This window comes from Ailuropoda melanoleuca, chromosome 11 (genome assembly GCF_002007445.2).
Source record: "Ailuropoda melanoleuca isolate Jingjing chromosome 11, ASM200744v2, whole genome shotgun sequence".
Lineage (NCBI taxonomy): Eukaryota > Metazoa > Chordata > Mammalia > Carnivora > Ursidae > Ailuropoda > Ailuropoda melanoleuca.
Genome location: NC_048228.1, coordinates 47,265,866 through 47,286,656, shown reverse-complemented (window position 1 = coordinate 47,286,656; position 20,791 = coordinate 47,265,866). Strand labels below are relative to the sequence as shown.

The 20,791-nt window shown below is 39.7% G+C and overlaps 1 protein-coding gene across 2 annotated transcripts in view; it reads right to left on the bottom strand.

The window, feature by feature from the left end:
- ANTXR2 (ANTXR cell adhesion molecule 2) overlaps positions 1-16,096 on the bottom strand; it is a 143,981-nt gene extending 127,885 nt beyond the window's left edge. Inside the window, exons 1-3 of one of the 2 annotated variants that reach the window (XM_034671637.1) lie at positions 15,288-16,096; positions 14,560-14,631; positions 12,388-12,459 (exon numbers count right to left, since the gene is read on the bottom strand). In XM_034671637.1, the coding sequence (XP_034527528.1) occupies positions 12,388-12,459; positions 14,560-14,631; positions 15,288-15,439 (296 nt within the window). In that variant the 5' untranslated portion in view covers positions 15,440-16,096. The remainder of the gene's footprint in view (positions 1-12,387; positions 12,460-14,559; positions 14,632-15,287) is intronic. The other variant, XM_011219018.3, reaches the window with a different exon arrangement.
- Positions 16,097-20,791: the final 4,695 nt, after the last annotated feature.

The window sequence follows — 20,791 nt, the reverse complement described above, 5'->3', positions numbered from 1 at the left end:
ATGTTTTCAGAATTTTAGTCTCTAAAAAGAACCAAAGGAGAATACTTTTGTGTGTGTGTGTGTGTGCGCGCGCGCGCACGCGTGTGAGAGAGAGAGCACGTGCCAGCAGGGGGAGAGGCAGAGAGAGAGTGAGATAGAGAGAGAGAGAGGATCTTAAGCAGGCTCCACGCTCAGTGCATAAGGAGCCAGACATGGAGCTCGATCCCACGACCCTCCGATCATGACCCCAGCCAAAATCGAGAGTCAAACACTTGACTGACTGAGCCACCCAGGTGCCCCAAGAAAAATACCTTTCTAAATAAAAAAGTCTTGCAATGGTAAACTGAAGTATAAAGCTTTAAATAAAACATAAAGAGCACCCACACTACTAAGAATGATAGATGAAAGATTAATTATAAAAAGTATATTATCTGACCATCAAGAAACTTATGAGAGTCATACTTAAAGGAGATTATGATGTATATATACATATATCATACACTATTAAAATCATATACATGTAATATATATCATACACTATTAAAATGTATGTCAAAAATAGTAAAAAAAAATTTATCATGCTGCAATGCTGTATTTCGAATATTTAAAATAAATGAATCACACACCAGAGCTTCCCTCATGTTTTAAAAGTAACTTACTGCTTATATGTTGATACTGTAATGAAAATTATTATCAGACAAGTTTTCCATCTCAAGGAGTTTCCCAAAAACATAGACAAGTTTCAAAGTGTGATCCTAATCTTTTTCCTTCCTGATTTACTCATCTCTGCCAATCCACACTGATTGTCTCTTTTAATACTTGGTTTAAAATCAGCCTACTGTGAACCTATCTTTAACTTCATTACACTCTTTTTTCTAAAGTACTCCAAACATAGCCATGATCAACTTCTTTTTTTTTTTTAAGATTATTTATTTATTTATTTGACAGAGAGAGAGACAGCCAGCGAGAGAGGGAACACAGGCGGGGGGAGTGGGAGAGGAAGAAGCAGGCTCCCAGCAGAGGAGCCTGATGTGGGGCTCGATCCCAGGACTCCAGGATCACGCCCTGAGCCGAAGGCAGATGCTTAACTACTGAGCCACCCAGGCGCCCCCATGATCAACTTCTACTACAATGAATAATTTTCTCTCTCAAAACCTTTCTACTTTAAAATAATGTAACTAATTTAACTTAACTTAATGTTCTCACTTCTCAACTAGACTGGAAGTTTACAGGGGACTGTCACTGGGTCTACCATGTATAATGTATTCCCCTACTCTGTACTTATTATAATGCCTCTTACAAAGCAAGTGTTCAATAAATTTTTCAATCTACTATAGGAAAGATTCGTAACTTCACAGATGATGGAGTAAATTACCTACTTTATAAGCTTGTTTTATCTAAATATTTATATTAAGTATCTACAGACACAACTTGAAACTGATTGTGTCTGAATGCAGACAAAAACTAAATTTTTGGTGCTTCTTTGAAATGAGTGGCAGCGTGTCCTCAAGCATTAATGTTTGCTGCCAAAAAGGAAATGAAAAAGACAACCGAAATTCAAGTTTATACAAATACAGATTTTGCACGGTAAAAATCCCTTTCCATTCAGTTCAGATTGACCTCACCATTTAATTACTTCTAAGAACCAGACAACATCAGCAGAGGATAAGTTACAAGAACTTGCCCAACGTGGAATTCAGAATTTTTTTGGAAGGTTACGACTCAGCTAGTTTATTTCACTGGAAGAAGAAGAGTACCCCGGCTTTTCTATCCATAACCATACCTGACACAATAATATTCTAAGTAGCACTGAATTACAGCATTACTTTTGCAGCTGCATCGTCACTGGAGGCAAAGTGTTTCTTGCCAACAGTCGATAACATCAACACATATGAGCCCTGGTCTTATCTCCTTCCAGTGGAACTACAAAGTCTGTCAGCCTCCACCAGTGTCATTTTAGGGGAAATGAAAGCCAAAACAAGACAGGGCAGATTTCAGGCCTTCGAAAGCTGCCAAGCAACTAAAAATAAGTTCTAAGTTTATCTATTAGTAAACAGCTAATTGGGGGGATGCAAAATGATGTCGTAGGTAAAAAGGAGAACTCATTCATCTATACTATGACTCTAAGAAAGCTTTAAAAAAAATAAGCAAGTGGGGAACAATAAAAAACAAAAGAAAAAATGCACGTGTTATAAAGCTCAAATCCAACAACATCTTAGAACCACACCAAGTTTGGTTTTAACGTTATGACTCCAGCTACAAGAAGAGTGATACTGAAACTACTCTGGTATTTGTTGTGAAGCTGTAGTCAGGGTGCTGCTGTCATAACACATAACATCCCCTCGAAGGTCTCGGGCCAGAAGTTTCTCGTCATCCCTGAGTAATCACTATGCACTTCCTCCTTTCTGCTAACTACAACTATGTCAACTGTTTCTTGCCCTCACTGTTGGGAAGACCACAGTAAATTTCTTGCTCATTCACAAAAGCCTGCTAAGTTCCTATGGTTATCATATTGCTACATCCTCTTTTCCAAGATCTTACCTTATCTTTTTATATGTCACCATCTTTCTGCAATGTTACTATGTTCAGTTCAGCTTCCAATACTTTTTGGAAAGAGACAGAATTGAAACAAATAAAATGGGATATTAAACCTCTGATTTTTTTGTTGAGAATCAGTGGGCTAAAATTTATAATCAACTCTTTTAATTTTTTACTTCATAATTATATTGATTGGAGAGAGAAAGGGAGAGAGAGAGGCAAAAACACACTGACTTAATTTTTTTAATCTATAGAGTAACACTTTGCACTCCTTAGTATCTCTGCAATTTCTCTGCTGAGTAGGGGAAGGGAAGGAGGGAAGGGAAGGGAAGGGAAGGGAAGGGAAGGGAAGGGAAAGGAAAGGAGGAGAGTGGAGGGAACACAGCAACTACACTGCCACACACTGCACCACATCAGTGGCTTTTCTCCATCCATAGAACTCTTTGGATTTTGGAAGGTGTCCACGATGTTACAACTAAAATAAATATATACTGTAAATAGTGACATAATAAAATGATTGGCAGAGAATTCTGACTTGCCCGACTAACACAATTAAGGCACAATTTTTTATTTTAAGTACCTTCTACTTGTGATAAGGGTATTATGTTTATACAATGCATTTGTATGGTACTTGAACTTCCCAAGGGACAATATCTTAACTTTCCAAATTTGAAAACTTTTTCCAGATTTCACTCAATTACATGCAGCTGCTGAGCGCCGACCACACGTGAGCACTAAGTCTGTACGGTGATGATGAGAAGGGCTCACGTGCAGTCCACACACATCTCCACAGAGGCACCATAGGGCTCCACCATGGCTGTAGACTGGAATCATGGAAGAGCTTTAAAAAAAAAAAATCCCTTCTGGGTTCTAACTGAAGAGATTCTAATTTACTTGTGGTCTGTGATGAGTTCAGGGTTATTTTTGGGAAACTCCCCAGAGTATTCTAATGTGCAGCCAGAATTAAGAACCTCTGATCTAATCTTTTTTTTTTAAGATTTTATTTATTTATCTGAGAGAGAGTGAGAGACAAAGCATGAGACGGGGAAGGGTCAGAGGGAGAAGCAGACTCCCCGCTGAGTGGGGAGCCTGATGGGGAACTCCATGACCTGATCTGAAGGCAGACACTTAACCGACCAAGCCACCCAGGCACCCACCTCTGATCTAATCTAACTTAAAAACCTACCCATGTTACTGGAATGCTCTTTTCCTTAACTATTTTGCCAGTCAGTCCTCTATTGAAAGGGTTTTGGGGTGACTAAGATAATCTTTCAAACTATAAAATACAGTTTCTCGGATGGCATAGCTTATAGCCAGAGAGAACTTAGATTAATTCCAAGCCCTATTCTTATTTCTTCATCTGTAAAATAGGGATGAAGGTATCTACCCCATGGGGCCATTGTGAGGATTCAGTGACACATAAGAAGTACTGAGTAAGTTATAGGTACTACTGTTGTTAAGTTGATATTAGTCATTTCCCATTATGTTAGTAGGATTTTGTTCACCCAGTTTACTTTCTCCTTGATTACAAGGAGAGCTCCCTCAGCAAACGGAGAGTTGAAACATTTTGATACAGAAACCAGAAAGGAGGAGGGAAAAGGAAAAAGGAGGAAGGGAAGAAGGTGTTATATTGAACTTTGGTGGGAGAAGGTCCTGGAAAGAAGTCAAATGGGAAGCTATGTAATGAGGGAGGAAGAACCTATAGTAAATGAGGTGAACTGAAGGTCTGGTTCTACAACTAATCAACCGCGTACACCAGCGGTTTACTATCCCGGGGCTCAATCTCCATCTCCATAAAATGTAAATAATAATGCCTGCCCAGCTGGGATTTCATTCATTCATTTTATAGATATTTATTGGGTGCCCATATGATATTTATAATATAATGTTATTTGGTAGCTTTGAGTATTCAGAAGGTAGCAGTGCCTGGACAGAGAAGGTAGAAGAGAGACAGGAGGAAGAAAGTGAGTACAAAGTGAGTGCTGCACAGATAATAGTTACTATTCTTCTATCACATCATGTGTCAGGGATCGAGTGAGGTTATCTGCCAGCCAACCCTCAATCCTTCCATTATGTCACTCTGCATCAATGAATGCAACATACAGGTCAAGCAGTGGGGCTTTGGCCTCAATTTCCAGCCCTAACACCTCCTAGTTTTGCAACTCTGGGTAAGTTATGTAGCCTCTCTGGTCCTCCATTTCTCCCATCTGAAAAACGGGGGTGATGACAGTACTTACATAGTGGAGTTAATCAAAATTAAAGGTACTATCACATGCAGAACACACAGTATTCAATTATCAATACCAACTGTTTATATCCCTGCACTGTACTCCTGTCTCTTTATCCATAGAACAAAACTCAAGTACGAATTATCAGCTTTGTTAGTCCCAGTTTACAAACCTCATTTGGGAACTATCCCTTTACTCATCCCTCACAAAACACACAATTTTAAAACCTTATATTAAATCACACAAACAAATCATATGCATAACTGTGCACTACTGCTCTTGAATAAATAGTTGAATACCAACAACCTTCTTTTATAGCTCAAATTTTTAAGATATTTTTAAAAATTTGCAGTCGTATCTAGTTAAGAAAACTTCCATCCTCACATTGTACTAGAAAGTATTTCTAGCTATTGTTAATTCTTAAGTCCTTGATAGCTGAAATTTAATATACTATTTAAAATCATGGAGGTAAAGCAAAATGTGCCAATCTATTCTAACGTGACTCAAGAAGGACATAACAGTAATATTAAAAATATAAAAGTAAAAAATGTATTAATGTTAATAAAAATTTTTCATTTATGGAAAAGAATAAAAGGAATGAGAGGAAGAGGTTAATAAAAAATAAACTAAAGGACATTTCGCATTCAAAATTTACTGAGATGGATTATGGGTCACACTAGAATCTAAAGACTAGAGCCCACATCACCAATCTAATTTGTTATTTTGGTTATATACAAGGTTTATATTTTTTCTCTAAGTTGACATGTTTATTTTAAAAGATATTCATCTTGGAAATTCATTATTACTTTTCATAAAATCTATAGAAGGTGATCTCCAATATGACCTCTGTCGATTCTTTCCCACTCTCTATATGCCCATTCTCCCACCAAGAGATGGTATTTATCTCCTCCCCCCTTGAATCTGGCCGAGTCCTACTACTGCTTGGCAACAGGATAGGGTAGAAGTGATGTTCTTGGACATCTGAGTCCAACCCTTAAAAAATGGGGACTTTGTTTCCTTCATCTTGTAATACTTGCTCTTGGAATGCTCTCTCTTGGAACCCAGGCATCATACCATGAGAAGCTATGCCACAGGAGGAGGTCACATGGAGGAGAACCAAGTAATTCCACTACAGAGCTCTAGCTGAGCTCCAGAATCAAGAACCAGCCTCTATGCCTACAGCATCAGGCAACATCACACGGGACAGAGAAACCTCCCGGTCAAGCCATCAACCCACAGAATTGTGAACGGTAATAAAATGGCTGTTGTTTAAGCCACTAAGTTTTGCGGTGTTTTGTCATGAATGAAAACTTGCTTATTGTTTATTAAACATGTCACTCTAAAGCCAACATATGCCAATGTCTCTGTGGTCCAGAGTCCAGACCAGTGAATCCAAGGTAGCAGTCCTAGATTCAACAGCTGCTTATAAAACGCTCTGTACAATCTGGGTTTTGTGAGAAAATCTCTCCAGCTTAGTCTACGCTTACCAAAGTGTGGTACGTGGATCACACCTGAAGTCCACACTGGTTGCATTTGGTATATTTTTTTACCCCACTTTCCCATTCAATGCCTTACTGAGTCCTGGGAAATGGATCTCTGCATTTTACCACTTGGGTGTGCCAGGTTTGTCTCCCAGGTATGAGTAACAATGTATTTCATTTTCTACGATATAAAGCAGATGTGGGACTGCATTGAAAGTAACTATTAGCATAGCCATGACTAGAATCTGAGCTGCTGTCTTGCCCAGACCTCTCAGGATTAGCATGATGTGTGGCCCAAACTTTCCTAGCCAGGAGTAATCACTTCTCTAATACAATTAACAACAACAAAAAAACTACATTCACTTCCTCTCACCACATCACTGGTTTGTAAGAGAAGAGAATAGACTTAGAGGAAGAATATGCCTTTGAATTATGACAAATTCTGACTAATTGTGAAAAGTGGAGAAAAGGGAACACAGTAAGTCTGAGGCAAAGCAGTGGTTAAGCGCTCACGCTCAGGAGTCAGACCTGGTTCGAACTACTTAGCTGTGTCACTTCGAGCAAATTCATTTGACCTCTCTAAACTACTGCTAGAATCCTGGCACCTGAGGATGAAAATGATGATGGTAGTGTACACTGATAACCTCCAAATCCCACTGTGACCGTAGACTCCTTCCCACATCAGTTAGGCCTTCTCATGCATCATAGGCATTTAATCATCCCAATACTGTGATATGGTAGGAACAATTAGCTCCTTCTAACGGGCAAGAGAACTGGCCAGCAGGAAGTGAAATTACTTGCCCAAGGTCACACAACTAGTAAATAGCTTCTGTGTCTACCTGACTCAAGGTCCACTCCTGGTGTTTTCATTTTAACAAGGAGCCTTCAGGATCCCCCAAGGTAGCAACTGGATATGTGCTATTCCTGAATATTTTCTCTTTCCAACCCCTAAATTCCATTCTGACCCCAAGAGAGTCTGGCTAAAGAAGTCAGTAACATTTTTTTTTAAGTTTGAGCATTTGTTTAATTTTTTTTTACAAATAATAATATTGAAATAAAATTGAATAGCCAAGGTGTATGGAAATTAAAAAATGAAGGTTTTCCTTACCCTGAATCTCACTGCTAAGACAGTATTGTTGTCAGGAGTTTGTTGCATATCTTCCAAACTTTTTCCCATGCATTTATGAACACACACACACACACCCCCACACCATAAAAACAGTTAAAGATTTTTGTTTTTATTTTAGAAAAATAAAATCATACTTAACAGAGTGTTCCGCCACCTGCTTTTCTCAATTAATGTATCTTAGATATATTTTATGTAAATGTACATGGATTTTCCAGTCTATATATATTTTTTTAAGTACATCAATTGAAACACATTTAGATTGAATACAATTTTCACTATTATGAACAACACTGCAGTGTCCAGTTTTGCACTTACCTATCTTTGCACACTGGTGCTAGGATTTCATTGGAACACAATCCTAAAAAGTAGAATGGCTGATAGGAACCTTCTAAACTTTTACAGATACTGCCAAATTTCTGTGCAAAATTAATGAACCAATTTATAAGTTGCCAATTCTTATGAAGGATTGTTTTATCACAAGTCAATTTTTAATTCAGATTTTAAGGAATAAGAAGAAATTTTTTCAAATAATAGAAATGTATATATCATCTAAACTTAATCAAATGACTTCTCTCTTTGATTTCCTATAAGTTTGCCTATGGAAAATTTTTTCCTAAGTAATTGATTAGCGTGCTCAGGTCAAACAATGATATGACTTTCTCAATTTGGGGACAAATACATTGAAAAGAGAATTGGAAACGGTCATAACTGATCTACAAGAGTAGGAAAGAAACTTAGCAAATCTATGTCATCATTTATCGTTTCTCAAAGAGAGAAAATATATGATAGTAGTTAATAACTGGGCTCTGGAGTCAGACCAATTCAACCATTCACCCAACAAGTACCTGTTGAGCATCTACTGTGTGCCAGGCTCTGTACTGGTATCGAATGTATAAGTGAACAAGACAAAGAAGATCCCTCTGCTTTCATGCAATTTATGTTAGGGTGATGGAGATTAAAATAAATTAACAGAATAATTTCAAAAAGTGATAACCAAATAGACTGTCATGACAGATTTCCGGGGAGGAGGGCCAGGGTGCCTGTAGACTTGATGGCCAGGCTACGGGTCTCAGAGGAGGGGATGCACGAGATGATGCCTAAATAATAAGAATGAGCTAGCCAGGGGAAGCTCTCAGGCAGAGAAAGAGCAAAATTCCTAACGTGGGAACAAGCTTGGCCTATTCAGGGAATGGAAAGACCAGTGGGCTAAACTGAGGCACATAATGTCATAGGAGAGGATCGGGTAAGGCAATCAGGTAGGGCTTTTAGGCCATTGGGAGATGTGGGCTTTCTAGTCTAAGCCATTAATTAGATCTGTCATAAGCACGAGAGGGGCATGCCCTACTTTATACTTTAAAAGACGACTCTGGCTAATATACCCTCACCACGTATTAACTGTATGTCCTAGGATAAGCTACATTACCTTTCTTAGCTTCCATTTCCTCATCTGTAAAGTTAAGATAATAATAGTATGTAGTACATGTATTAATATGAGGATTAAATGAGGTAATGAATGGAAAGCATTTTGCACACTGCCTAGCACATAATAATTGTTCACTAAATGTTTTCAACTAAATCACTTTTACATCATTAAGATCATATTGAATAGAAGTGAACATAATTCACTATCCTCAATTATGTAGTATAGTAACTAAAAATATCCTTAAAAATGACTCTTGATTCAGATTCTCTAATATTGAGAGCCAGATTTGTCCATATTGAATCAACATGGTACTTTTCTTTGATCTGATCCTATAATACAGCCCTGAGCTATTTATGTGCACACTCCTTACTCACACACACACTAGATTATGCATCTTTGTGTCACCCCCAGGGCCCATAATACTCAATACATCATATATAAGGTAGGCCAGCAGGTAGGTAGGTAAGTGGACAAATGCGCTAACAGAGAGAGGATAAAAATCATGGCAGCAAGAGAAGAGAGTGTTTCAAACTGAAACACTTAAAAGAGTAAAGTTTTTATATTACGAGTATATAAAATGTTTAACTGATCATTTCTTGCCAAGTTTATTATTCTATTCATGTACTTACATAGGACCCCATGTTGAAATTCTATAAGACGCTGCTCTATCGTAAGGACTTACTGCCTTCCAATCTTCATCACTACTGAAAATATTTAGCAACACTCTGAGAAACATGAAAGAAGTACTTCTCATAATAAGAAAAGACATGAAGAATTGTGAGCAATAGAACCAAAATTGTGAAACCTGCCATTTGTCTCATTTACTCAGGTCTGTGAGTATGATCCATGACATCAAGAAAGTTTATAAGTAGAATTCCAATGCCTAGGCTTTGAAATAAAGATCCACAATAGTTGTGGAAACATTTGTTCAGTGATTGTGTATCTAAATATGTGAACTGTTTCTACACACTTGAGAGTGGGTAACGGATGAAAAGTGACCCTATAACCAAATACCCAGGACAGAGAAGTTTGAGAAGTCACTGATTAAATAAAATTAGTAAAAGAACAATTAGGAGCAGAAAATAATACCGTTTAATGGAGACTGTTCTGAGATATACAAAGTACTTTTCTCTGCATTGTCTTATTTTGATCTTTACAACAACTCTCTTAAGAAAGCACAGAAGAGTATCAATAATAAAGATTCAAAAAAAAAGAAAAGAAAGAGAACATGGCCAATTATGTCTGCGGTTTACACACATAAAAACTGACACACCGAGTGGATGATTTGCCCCACGTCTCTCAATCAGTAAGTGGCACAGCTGTAATTCTAACCTAGGCCTTCTTAGTGAACTTTCTGCCACCCCACACTAATTCAGCATGCCACAAATAGTGTGATTCATTAAAACCAATGTCTCTCTATTTAAAAAGGGACAGAGGAGCAAACTGTATATAAGTTGTAAGTAGCAATGTTAACATTCCTCCTTGAATACTATAAATCCTTTCAAGCAGGACATTTATCCCTTTATGTAAGCATCATTCCTCACTAATCATGAAAATATACGTATTCCCTAGGTCCAAATAATAATAGTAGTAGTAGTAACAAATAATAATGACGACAGAGCTTTCACCTCTTGAATACATATGCACCAGGCATTCTCCACATTCACTGACTTCATTCTCACAACAGTCTTATGAGGCAGGTATTGTTATCACCATCATCATTGTCATCATTACAGAAATGGACAAAACTGAGGCACAAAGAGGTTAAGTGTCTTGTCCACCACCATTTGGCTAGTAAATTGGTTCAGTGACTCTTAACTGCAACATGCTTGTTTATGCTACCTCTTCAAATAGAAGCCTCTTCATCCCAGTTCTCTGCTCTATTAGATTCAACCAAATGATAAAGGAAGAATCTCTAATTTAGATTTCATTCTAAACCCTTCCATGCATTTCTAAGCAATACCAATTTTGTCGGCCAATCACTACACCTCATCTTCAAATGCTGGAGGAGCCATATGTAAAGTGCCTCACAGAGCACCTGGCACAACATATGCAGGTGACAATTACCGAAAGTCTACTCTGTGTCTGGAGTTACGCTAAGTGCTTTTCCCTACATGTGCACTCTGTAAATGTTACCATTTCTTTCTTTCTCCTAATGAGTGGACTCCATGAGGAGATCTATCTGGATCTTTGAAAATTAAGCTAGGCAATGAACAAAATTTCTTTTCATGGAAGCAGAGCTATTGTGTGTGGGTGATAAAGGACTACTACTGTTCTGACTCTTGATGACACCCAGATGCACACCAGAAAGCATGGAAGGAAAGTATCAATGAGAAGACAGAGGTCGTAAGCTGGACTCCTCATCTACAGAGGTATTTCCTCTCCAGAAAAGGTAAAACTGAAACTACAAATAAATTAGAAGTTTATTTATATATATATATAAACATAATTTTCCAAATCAATTCTGCAAATATAAATAAGTTCTCTCCCTGAGTCCCTTTGAATATTATGTTTCCTTAACCAGAGTTTAAATAAAAAGTTGAAACAAACAAAATATATAAATAAATATTACATTTTCTTGACATTTTTAAAGAAAAAATAATTTATAAAAAAAGCTGTATTCAAGTATAGCTTTTCAGAAATCCACATATTCTGCAATACAAAGTACACCAGCCTCCCTCACTAAAATGACAGTTTGGAGAAATACGATTTCAAAATAATGCTAACCCATCCATTCATTCAACAAGAATTGAGCAAAAACTATATTTTCATACATAGTGTTCAATAAAGTAGATATAAAAATGAAGAAGAAATCTCCCTTCCCACTTTGGAACTCATAGTCTAGTCCTCAAAACTGATCCCATGGAAAGCAGCCATTCTTTAAAATACATCAGTGACTACTTCTAACTTTTCACATGGTTCCAGATGACATAGAAATGGTCATATGAAATACCATGGCACTGACTTGGAAAAAGCCATATCTTTCACAAGATTATTTATATTTTTCATTTACATGTATAATATTTATATTTGTATTTATATATAATATATAATATATATTTTTACATATATTTACAAGTTTATATGTAGTATTGTGTGTGTGTATGTGTATATATATAAATAAAATAAAAAATAGAAAGCAAGTTCCTTTACAAATGTAAATATATTCAGCATCAGTGGATCTCAGAGTAGAGGACCAGAGATGGCAGAATGGCTGCTGAATCTAGTAAATTATCCAAAGAGATCTGTATCTTTCTCCTCCCTAATGTTCTGCAAATTCCTAGTTGATTAATTACATTTAAACAAGAAAGATGTAGAACTACTTACAGTAACAGAGAGGGGAAAGGTGGGAAGTAGTGAATATACAACTAAGGCAGAGATTGGGTTTCATTGTATGTTCCACAGCCAACAAGAACGAAAATCATTTTCAGATTATCTGCTCTTTTATATTACTCACACCTCCTTTCTCCTCTATTAGTGAACAGAGCTGAGTTGTCTGTGCATTTGCTTGATTCCACTGGGAGGCCTGAATCACCACTTGGAAATATCAATCATTCCTCCAAGATTAGTCTCTACTAAAAGCCTACAGTGAAATGATAATGCACTAACCTGTCTCCAGTTAATGGCAAAATAATGGTTGCTTGAGAAGAAAACACAATGAAAGATAATCTCATTTGAGGGCTGCAAAATAAGAAAAGAGGCAGTTAAAACATTTTTAAAAGAAATATTGATACAATACAGATACATAGCTATGGAATCTCAGTTAAAATCAGACTCTGATGGTCCAGGCTTCTTTTAAATGGAACTCCCTAAATAGATACACTAACTCTGCTTAACATTACTGCGTAAGCCATCTTGGATTTAGTCAGTGCTTCTCAGCACTCAAACAATCCTCCATGACCCATAACACCATTTAGGGAAGAGACTCACTAGAAAGATGAATTCTGAGCCAATGTAAAATCCTTTTGTAGAAAATACTTCTTCCCTTAAGTATTTTCCCTGTTCTACCTCATCTCTTTAAAGGATGCCGGACCCTCCTGAGCAATTGTCATTAGCAATATTTAGGGCTGGAGAGCAGTCAGTTTGATTTAATTACCATAATTACAATATGAGTTCAGACAAAAATGACCCAGAAGTAAGAATACTTGAAGAGTATCATGGACAATGTGAAAGAGACTAACAACTCAGTTTTGACTGGACATTTTCAATTGTCCAAGTCTCAAACACCAAACTTCCAACTGTCCACACCTGCCCCAGTTAGCTATATCTTTTAAGCTTTAGGCATTTATCTCACAGAATGGTTCTTGTCTCCAAGACACTCTACTCAACTACTGCTAAGATGTGAAACTGAAGACAGGAAACTAAGATCTATAAACTGAAGATCAGAGTGATATCAAAGCCTTATCTATATTTGAAGACATTCTCTCCAGTAGTCAGCCTTTATTCGCTTTCTACAATGTATTATGAGTTAGTAACTAAGCAACTAAATTTGAGCCAGAGAACTGTGTATCATAGAATTCCAACTTGCAAACCAGACCAAATAAATAAAAGCCCCACTTCTTCAAAATGTTGTACTGAAATGATCCATTACTTTCAATCAAAATCTAGGTGATACTCTCTGCACACTCTCAGATTAAATCAGAAAATTTATAAACAACTGTCTCCACTGCCTTTAACATTTAAAGATATAGGGCCTTATTTATTTTTCTTTCCTAGACAGTTTTACTTCAGACCCTGTCCAGAAATGAGAGTGTTATACTTGGCTTCTTAAGCAGGAGACTGATGATTGAACATGGACACGCATACATTTTTATAGGGATAAGTTTACTGCTGCCAATAACTGAAAGCAAGGATTGCCTAGGCCTCTACAGATTGTTTGAAGTTACTTGCAACATGACTTTCAAAATGTTTTGATCATCCAAGCCTGTTTTACAGAAAACATTTGGGCTAACAAGACTGAAAGAAGCAATATTTAATGATACAGCTCCTTTTTGTGTCCTTTCCATTATCTTGATAAACTTGCATTTGCTCATTGCATTTTTTTTCCTTTAAAAAAAAAAGAAGAAGAAGAAGAAGAAAAGGCTCAAAAGACTTGTGTTCTGGGGTTACTTTAAAATAGAGATGCCACTAATTCCTAGTTACCTCTAAATAAGAGAGTAAGCTGGATTTCATAGCAGTTAGGCTTTTTATAGGAGAAAAAACCAGTCTTTCCTAGTAAGGCTGATTGCATATATAGAACAGTTAAATTTTAAACCAGCCACACACCCACACATTGGGTAAACACAAGTCGTTTCTTTAAACACACACAAGTGCCTTTTCTGGTAGTGGGTTATTAACACATGTTCATTTGAAGTTTACCAACACTTTTTTTTTCTTTTTAATGAGGACCTCTACAATGCTAAGAATTGTGTGGAAAGAAAAATATATTATGGATACTATTAGCATAAAATTTGTTTAATGTGATAAATTATGAGAAAGCGTAACTGAAATTCAAAACAGATGAAAATTCAGAAAGGAAAAGACATTTGTAATAGTATTTGAAGATGCTTCCCCAGGGCCTGAGCCAAGTTGCTGGCATCCACATGAAATAAGCCCTGAACCACTGAAGGGCGGAACTAATAACTACATGCGTGTAATACTGGTCTTGAGGCACTTAAAAAAATCAACATTTCAGGAGAGGTTTTCCCTGCAAAAGGTTTCAAAAAAGGACTACCTTACGCTTCAGTCTACTTCCCTCCACCTCAAACTCCCCTGCCTAGAAAAGTAAAGTGGAAGAAATACCTCACAAATCTCTCTGTAAGTTGCTGGACAAAATTGTAAATTTCAATCCAATTATTTGCCACACTCCCAGACCTGTAAAATGAAATCGAACTGATCAGAAACAAACAAACAAACCAAAACATTCACGTGCAGGTAACCTGGCCTCTACTTCAAGCAAAGTAACAGTATCGGTAGCTGAAACTTTGGCGCTAAAAGATCAGGGAAACCAACCCCTCTTTGGGTACTACCTGCCCAACTGTTTGCAGTAGGGTCCCGCCTCTTCAAAATAAACACAACCTTCCTTCACAGGAAATGCAAACCACCTTGAGTATATTAACCCTAGGGTTTTCCTGGCTACAACGAAAGCGCTGTTATCAGGATCAGACCTGGCAAACTTTAGCCAGCTCAAGGGGGGTGAATACAGAGGGGGCCGAGAAACAGGCCCGTCTGGGTTCCGGGGACGCAGACGGATACCCCAAACAGACACTCTCCCATTTCCCAAGAGGCCCCAGGACTAGCAACAGTGACTACCCCACCTCCCCAGAGAGCCCAGCAGCTCCGGGCTCCTCCGATCACCGCCCAGCCCGCAGAGATAAGAAAGCGCTCGTCCTTCGGACCGGGATAGCACAAAGCACCCGTTGTCGGTTTTTTACCACCACTCCCCAGGGCTCACACGCATCTCCGTCTCCCCAGCCACAGCGCATCCATTGCCACTACCAGAAGACCCTGGACCTCCCTCCGGCACTCACTTGTCCAGGACGAAGTAGAGATCAAAGGCTCCTCTGCAGGAGGGCTGCTCCTGGGCGCTCACCGGCCCCCCAGGACAGCTGAGCACCAGCAGCCACAGCCCGGGGACGAGCCAGCTCCCGGGACTGCGGGCCAAAGACAGCCCCGCCACCATCCTGCGGCCAGGGGCCTGTGGCTGCCTCCTGCTCGCCGCCCCCTCGGCTCGACTAGATGGGGACGCTGAAGTGGTTAAGAGTTACCAGGGACGCACCCTGGGTGGGGGACAGCGAGCTGCTGGGGCGCCGGCGCCCGGGGCAGGAGGACCAACTAACTGACAGAGGGAGGGAAAAAGGAAGGGGGGGAGGTCCTAGGAGGACAAAGGGAGACACTGCCACCGCCGCAGCTGCCGCCGGAACTCTTGGCGAATCCCAGTAGAAGAGCGATCCAGTCCTCCCCCTCCGGATTCCGGAGAGTTCCTGCAGACAATGAGGGCCCAGGGCGACAGCGCTCAAGAGAAGTTCCCTCTCGGCTTCTGGCCAAGCCTCTAGCACCCTCCGCGGAACCGGACCGGCAGTCCCACGCAACCCGGAGCGCCGAAGTCCGGCGGCTGCAGCGCGCGGCGGGGCAGACGCCCCGGAACGCGGGGACTGCCGCACAAACTTCGAGTGGAGATCCCCGTCCGCTGGTTCCCTTAACCCGCGGCCCAACTCGCCTCGGCACTCCAAACTTTCTTCCTAGGGCTCCGCTCTGGCGAAGCGCAGCCGGGCGGTCCCCTTTAAGGGAGGAGGCTGAGCGGGCCCTGCGGCTAGTGGCTCCAGAGAAGCCGCTTCAATCAAGGCCAAGAGCAAGATCTGGCCAGGTCTCTCTCTGTGTCACTGAGCGTCTGAGGGCGGGGCCTGATCTGAAGCCAGACACGCACACTTGTGCGTTCGTGCGGAGTGGTACAAGACTAAGGCTTGCCAGATTTCGGAAGGGGAAAAGGAGTTTAGAACAACAAATGTCCTCTAAAACTAAACAGACCCACGTAGCCTGCAGGCCTGGCCTATTTCAGCAGCTGTGCGGAAAAAACGGCACGCCGTGGTTGAGACTAGGAACTAGCCATTCCAAGGGAGGTGGTGGCCTCCCCGCTCCGCCCCACCCCCACTACCGCAGGCGCTCGGGCTGCAGTACTTGCCGCGGGGCTACCTAAGTAAGGCAACTTCCTCTTTGCTTATAAACCGACTTCGAAGTTTCTTCTCACAGAGCCAAAACAGGCGGGGGGAGGGGGGCGGGGGGTTGAGGTCAGGCCCTTGACAGAACTCTTTAGGACTGGAAAGTTGTACCTCAAAATATTCCATCCAACTGTCATCTACCCCAAATTCCAAATAATTAAAAATTTCATCTTGCAGCAAGCTAGGCCCTCCTTGCCAAACTTGTGCTGGAGCCGAAGCTGCATTCACACTCTCTGCTTACTCATTCTGCCTTCTCGTGTCTCTCCTGCCCATCACCTCCACCTGTGACTTCTGCCTTCCCCTTGTTGAAACTGGCTTTTAGAACTTGCAGTCTCGATGACGGGAATATGAGGTGTCCCCTCGCCCTTTACATTGTATCTAAGTCGATGCTTTATGAGAAAAAGTTCATATAGTACTGAATCACGTATTGCCTTTTAGCATCTCTTCTGTTTGTTGTCATGTGTATTTAACTTTTCATTTACATTATCTTCCATATACAACCAAATTTGTAAGCTCTTTGGGAATAGAAACCAGTCACTTTAACAAAGATCTACTGAGTACCAATTATCTATTAGATGCTGTTCTAGGACTTACAGTTAATCCACAGAACAAGATGGCAAGCCCTGCTTTCATGAAGCTTGCAGTCTAGTCTGGTGGAGGAGGAAAAAATTAATAAGTAAATGTCCATCTTAGCAGGTGGCTTGCAGAGTTAAAATATGGTAATATGATAGAGAATGATGGACTAGGTGACTAACAAAAGGCAACCAGCTATTCAGAGAACCAAAAGAGGAAACATTCCTAGTTTTTGCAGTTCACCTTAGGGATTGGCTTAGCACATCTAAAAAACAGAAAGAAAAGCAGAATGGCTAGAGCTTTGTGGGTAAGATGAAGTAAGACAGGCAGGCAGGGGCCAGGTTATGTGGTGCTTTGTAGACTGTGACAAACAATTCAGATATTTTGTAATTAAGTGTGATAGGAGCCCATTAGAGGGTTTTAACCCATGGGGTGGGATAGAGGGTAAAGTATTATGATCTCTGCTTTTCAAAGATCATTCTAGCTGATAGGACACAATGGATGTGGAAGCAGCAAGAATGAAAGCAAGGAGACCAGTCAGGAGGCTACCGTAGTATCAGGGCACAATAAAATGGTGCCTTGGACCATCACCCCTATAGTAGCTAAACTGAGGGTTATAAATGGAGCTCACCATTCATAATAAACTCAGACCCCCAGTCTGGAAATATCTGCCACCTGGAGATGGAAATTCCAGTACCATCCGCTTCTTACCTGCCGCAGTAGAGAATGTACTGAGAGGACAAATGGCTGGCTGACTGAATGGAAGATAACTTACAGTTTTGTTAGAAATAAACATAAAGCCTCCATTATTTTGAAATAATTGAGCTTTTGAAGAAAGGCTATGGAAAGGGATGACTGTATTCAAAGCTTCCTAATTCTGTTCTCTTTGGCTTCATCTTTTGTTGAGGTTCCAAAATTTTGATTCCTCTGTAGCCATGGGTTCTCCGGGGATGTGCTATACCTCCTCTTCTTTCACCTTTGGGCCCAATTGTGGATACATTGATCTCCTTGCCTTCCCACAACAAAGCTGAAACAGGCTGTTGATTAAAGCTGGTCTCCATTTTCAACTTTATTTTTAATCAAGACAGAATCAAAGATATGATATACCCTTAGCAATTAATACCATATCAGTACATAACTGAATAAAATCGGGGCAGGGGGGAATCTGCCAGAAAGTAATAACACCTGTTTTAAAAGGGGCACAGAAGATTGATAAATATGAGACAGGATGCTCACTACATACTCATGATGAAGTATTTTAATCTCACATTTATTGGCTTTCTTTTCACCTAGCTTATTTTGTTGTTGTTGTTGTTGTTTCAAGTATTTATTTAAATTCTAGTTAGTAACATATAGTGTAATATTGGTTTCAGGAGTAGAACTTAGTGATTCATCACTTACATATAACAACCAGTGCTCATCCCAACAAGTGCCCTTCTTAATGCCCATCCCCCATTTAGCCCATCCCCTACCCACCTCCCTCCATCAACCCCCAATTTGTTCTCTATAGTTAAGAGTCTCTTATGGTTTGCCTCACTCTCTTTTTTTCTTTCCCCCTTCCCCTATGTTCATCTGTTTTGTTTCTTAATTTCCAAATATGAGTGAAATCATATGGTAGTTGTCTTTCTCTGACTGACTTATTTCTCTTAGTATAATACACTCTTGCTCCATCCATGTCATTCACAAATGGCAAGATTTCATTCTTTTTGATGGCTGAGTCATATTCCAGCGTGTGTGTGTGTGTGTGTGTGTGTGTGTACCACCTCTTCTTTATCCATTCATCAGTAGATGGACATTTGGGTTCTTTCCGTAATTTGGCTATTGTTGGTAATGCTGCTATAAACATCAGGGTGCATGTGCCCCTTTGAATCAGTTTGTTTTGTATGCTTTAGGTAAATACTTAGTAGTGCAATTGCTGGGTCATCAGATAGTTCTATTTTTAACCTTCTGAGGAACCTCCATACTGTTTTCCCAACTGGCTTCACTAGTTTGGATTCCCACCTCCCCTAGCTTCTTGATTCATTGCCTGCTCATCTTCTGGGACCCCACAAACTGATCCAAGAACCTATCGTGTCCTAGGCCTAAACTAAAGCAAAATATCTTGAACTTAAAACTTGTTCTTCCTCAAAATTCTCAGGCCCTCCTCGTGTCTTCCCACTCAGTTCTTCTGTCCTGACTACAAGACCAGCAGAACTGATTGCCATACTAAAGCATATTACATTTTTGTGTCTGTTTGTCTGGGTAATTAATTGAGCCCAATTCTGGAAATTTGCTCATGTAAGATCTATAATGAAGCAGGGAAGTGGCCTCACCTTGGAGAGACAAATAATTAATCAAATCTCTTTTACCTAGCAAAAACTAGGGGAAGGTCATTAATTACGGACACAACCAACTGTCCAGATTTGCCCCAGACTGAGGGGTGTCCAGGGAGACAGGACTTTCAGCGCTAAAACTGGAGCGCCCTTGGGATGGTCCATGGTGAAGGGGGCTGTTGACCACCCTATTCCCAAGCAATAGTGAGGGACAGTGAAAGCAAGGGCATGTTTGGGAATTTCACCAAAGCATGAAGAAGCAGCACTATTGACAGCAACGCTTTCTGTTCCCCGTCTCAAGTGAGAGGCCCTGGGCATTGTGTCAGCTGGACACTAGCCAGGTAAAGTTTCAAACTGACTTTTGCACCTCGATAGACCTGTTGCAACCCTGTGTAAATCAAGAATGGGATAGGGAATGCAGATGTCTAAGCAGAGAGAGAGAGGTCAGAGTGAAATAGGTAAACAAATCTAAAATGATTTTCTTTTATCAAATTATCTGGACTTCTGCTGAAGTATTTTGTTTCACAATCCATGAAGGCCTCTAGTCTTTGAAAATGACTCTCTGTACCAAACCAAACTTCTAATTTGATGCTAGAATTTATCACTGTTACATAAAATATGCTAATAAATCCAAAAACATTTTAAACTCCGTTTCATGCAGTTCAAATTGCGTGAGATTGACACCTGATAATTTAAAGTGTTCACTATCATTGTCTACCTCTTTTACCTGCAGAGCTCCTATGGAATTCGTGTTAGATTTTATTTATTCATTCTCCTGTTTGTTTGTTCGTTTTACTGACTTTCATTTAACTGTTTCTTGATACCTACTATGTATCTATTGCTGTTCTAAGCACAAATCTTATTCCCTGCTCTCAGGAGTTCACCTTTCCAATATCCTATCACCAAGTTATTTCCATCTCCCCCCACCCCCACAAACAACTAACAGAAGGGGCAAAAAGGCAACAACTATAAACATAGAAAAATAAAATAAACATATCCTTTATGTGTTAAAAGTCACATAATCTATATTGTTTTGAGTAAATATCTTTGTATGACATCCACAATGACAAATATGACTCTCCTGGAAGTTAAGTACCACAGTGGAAGTGATTCATATCCACATTACATGTGGAGTGATTCATTATATGATATCTACAGTGATTCAGAGGAAGAAAATAAATCTTCATGCCTATAGGTGACAAAGCTTATTTAACTTGTATTGAGTACAGTCATTACAGTAGATATCCCCAGTACCTAAACTAGTTCCTGAGAGTAGAGGAAATGCTTTCAGAGAGTGTGATTACTACTAAATTAATATCTCTGCACATGACACCAGAGTCTGCATTTGGGATTAAGTGTGTTTTAAATCCAGTTTCCCAGAAACAGACCTAAGACTCTGAGATTTGCATGCAGGAGGTATATTGAAGCATG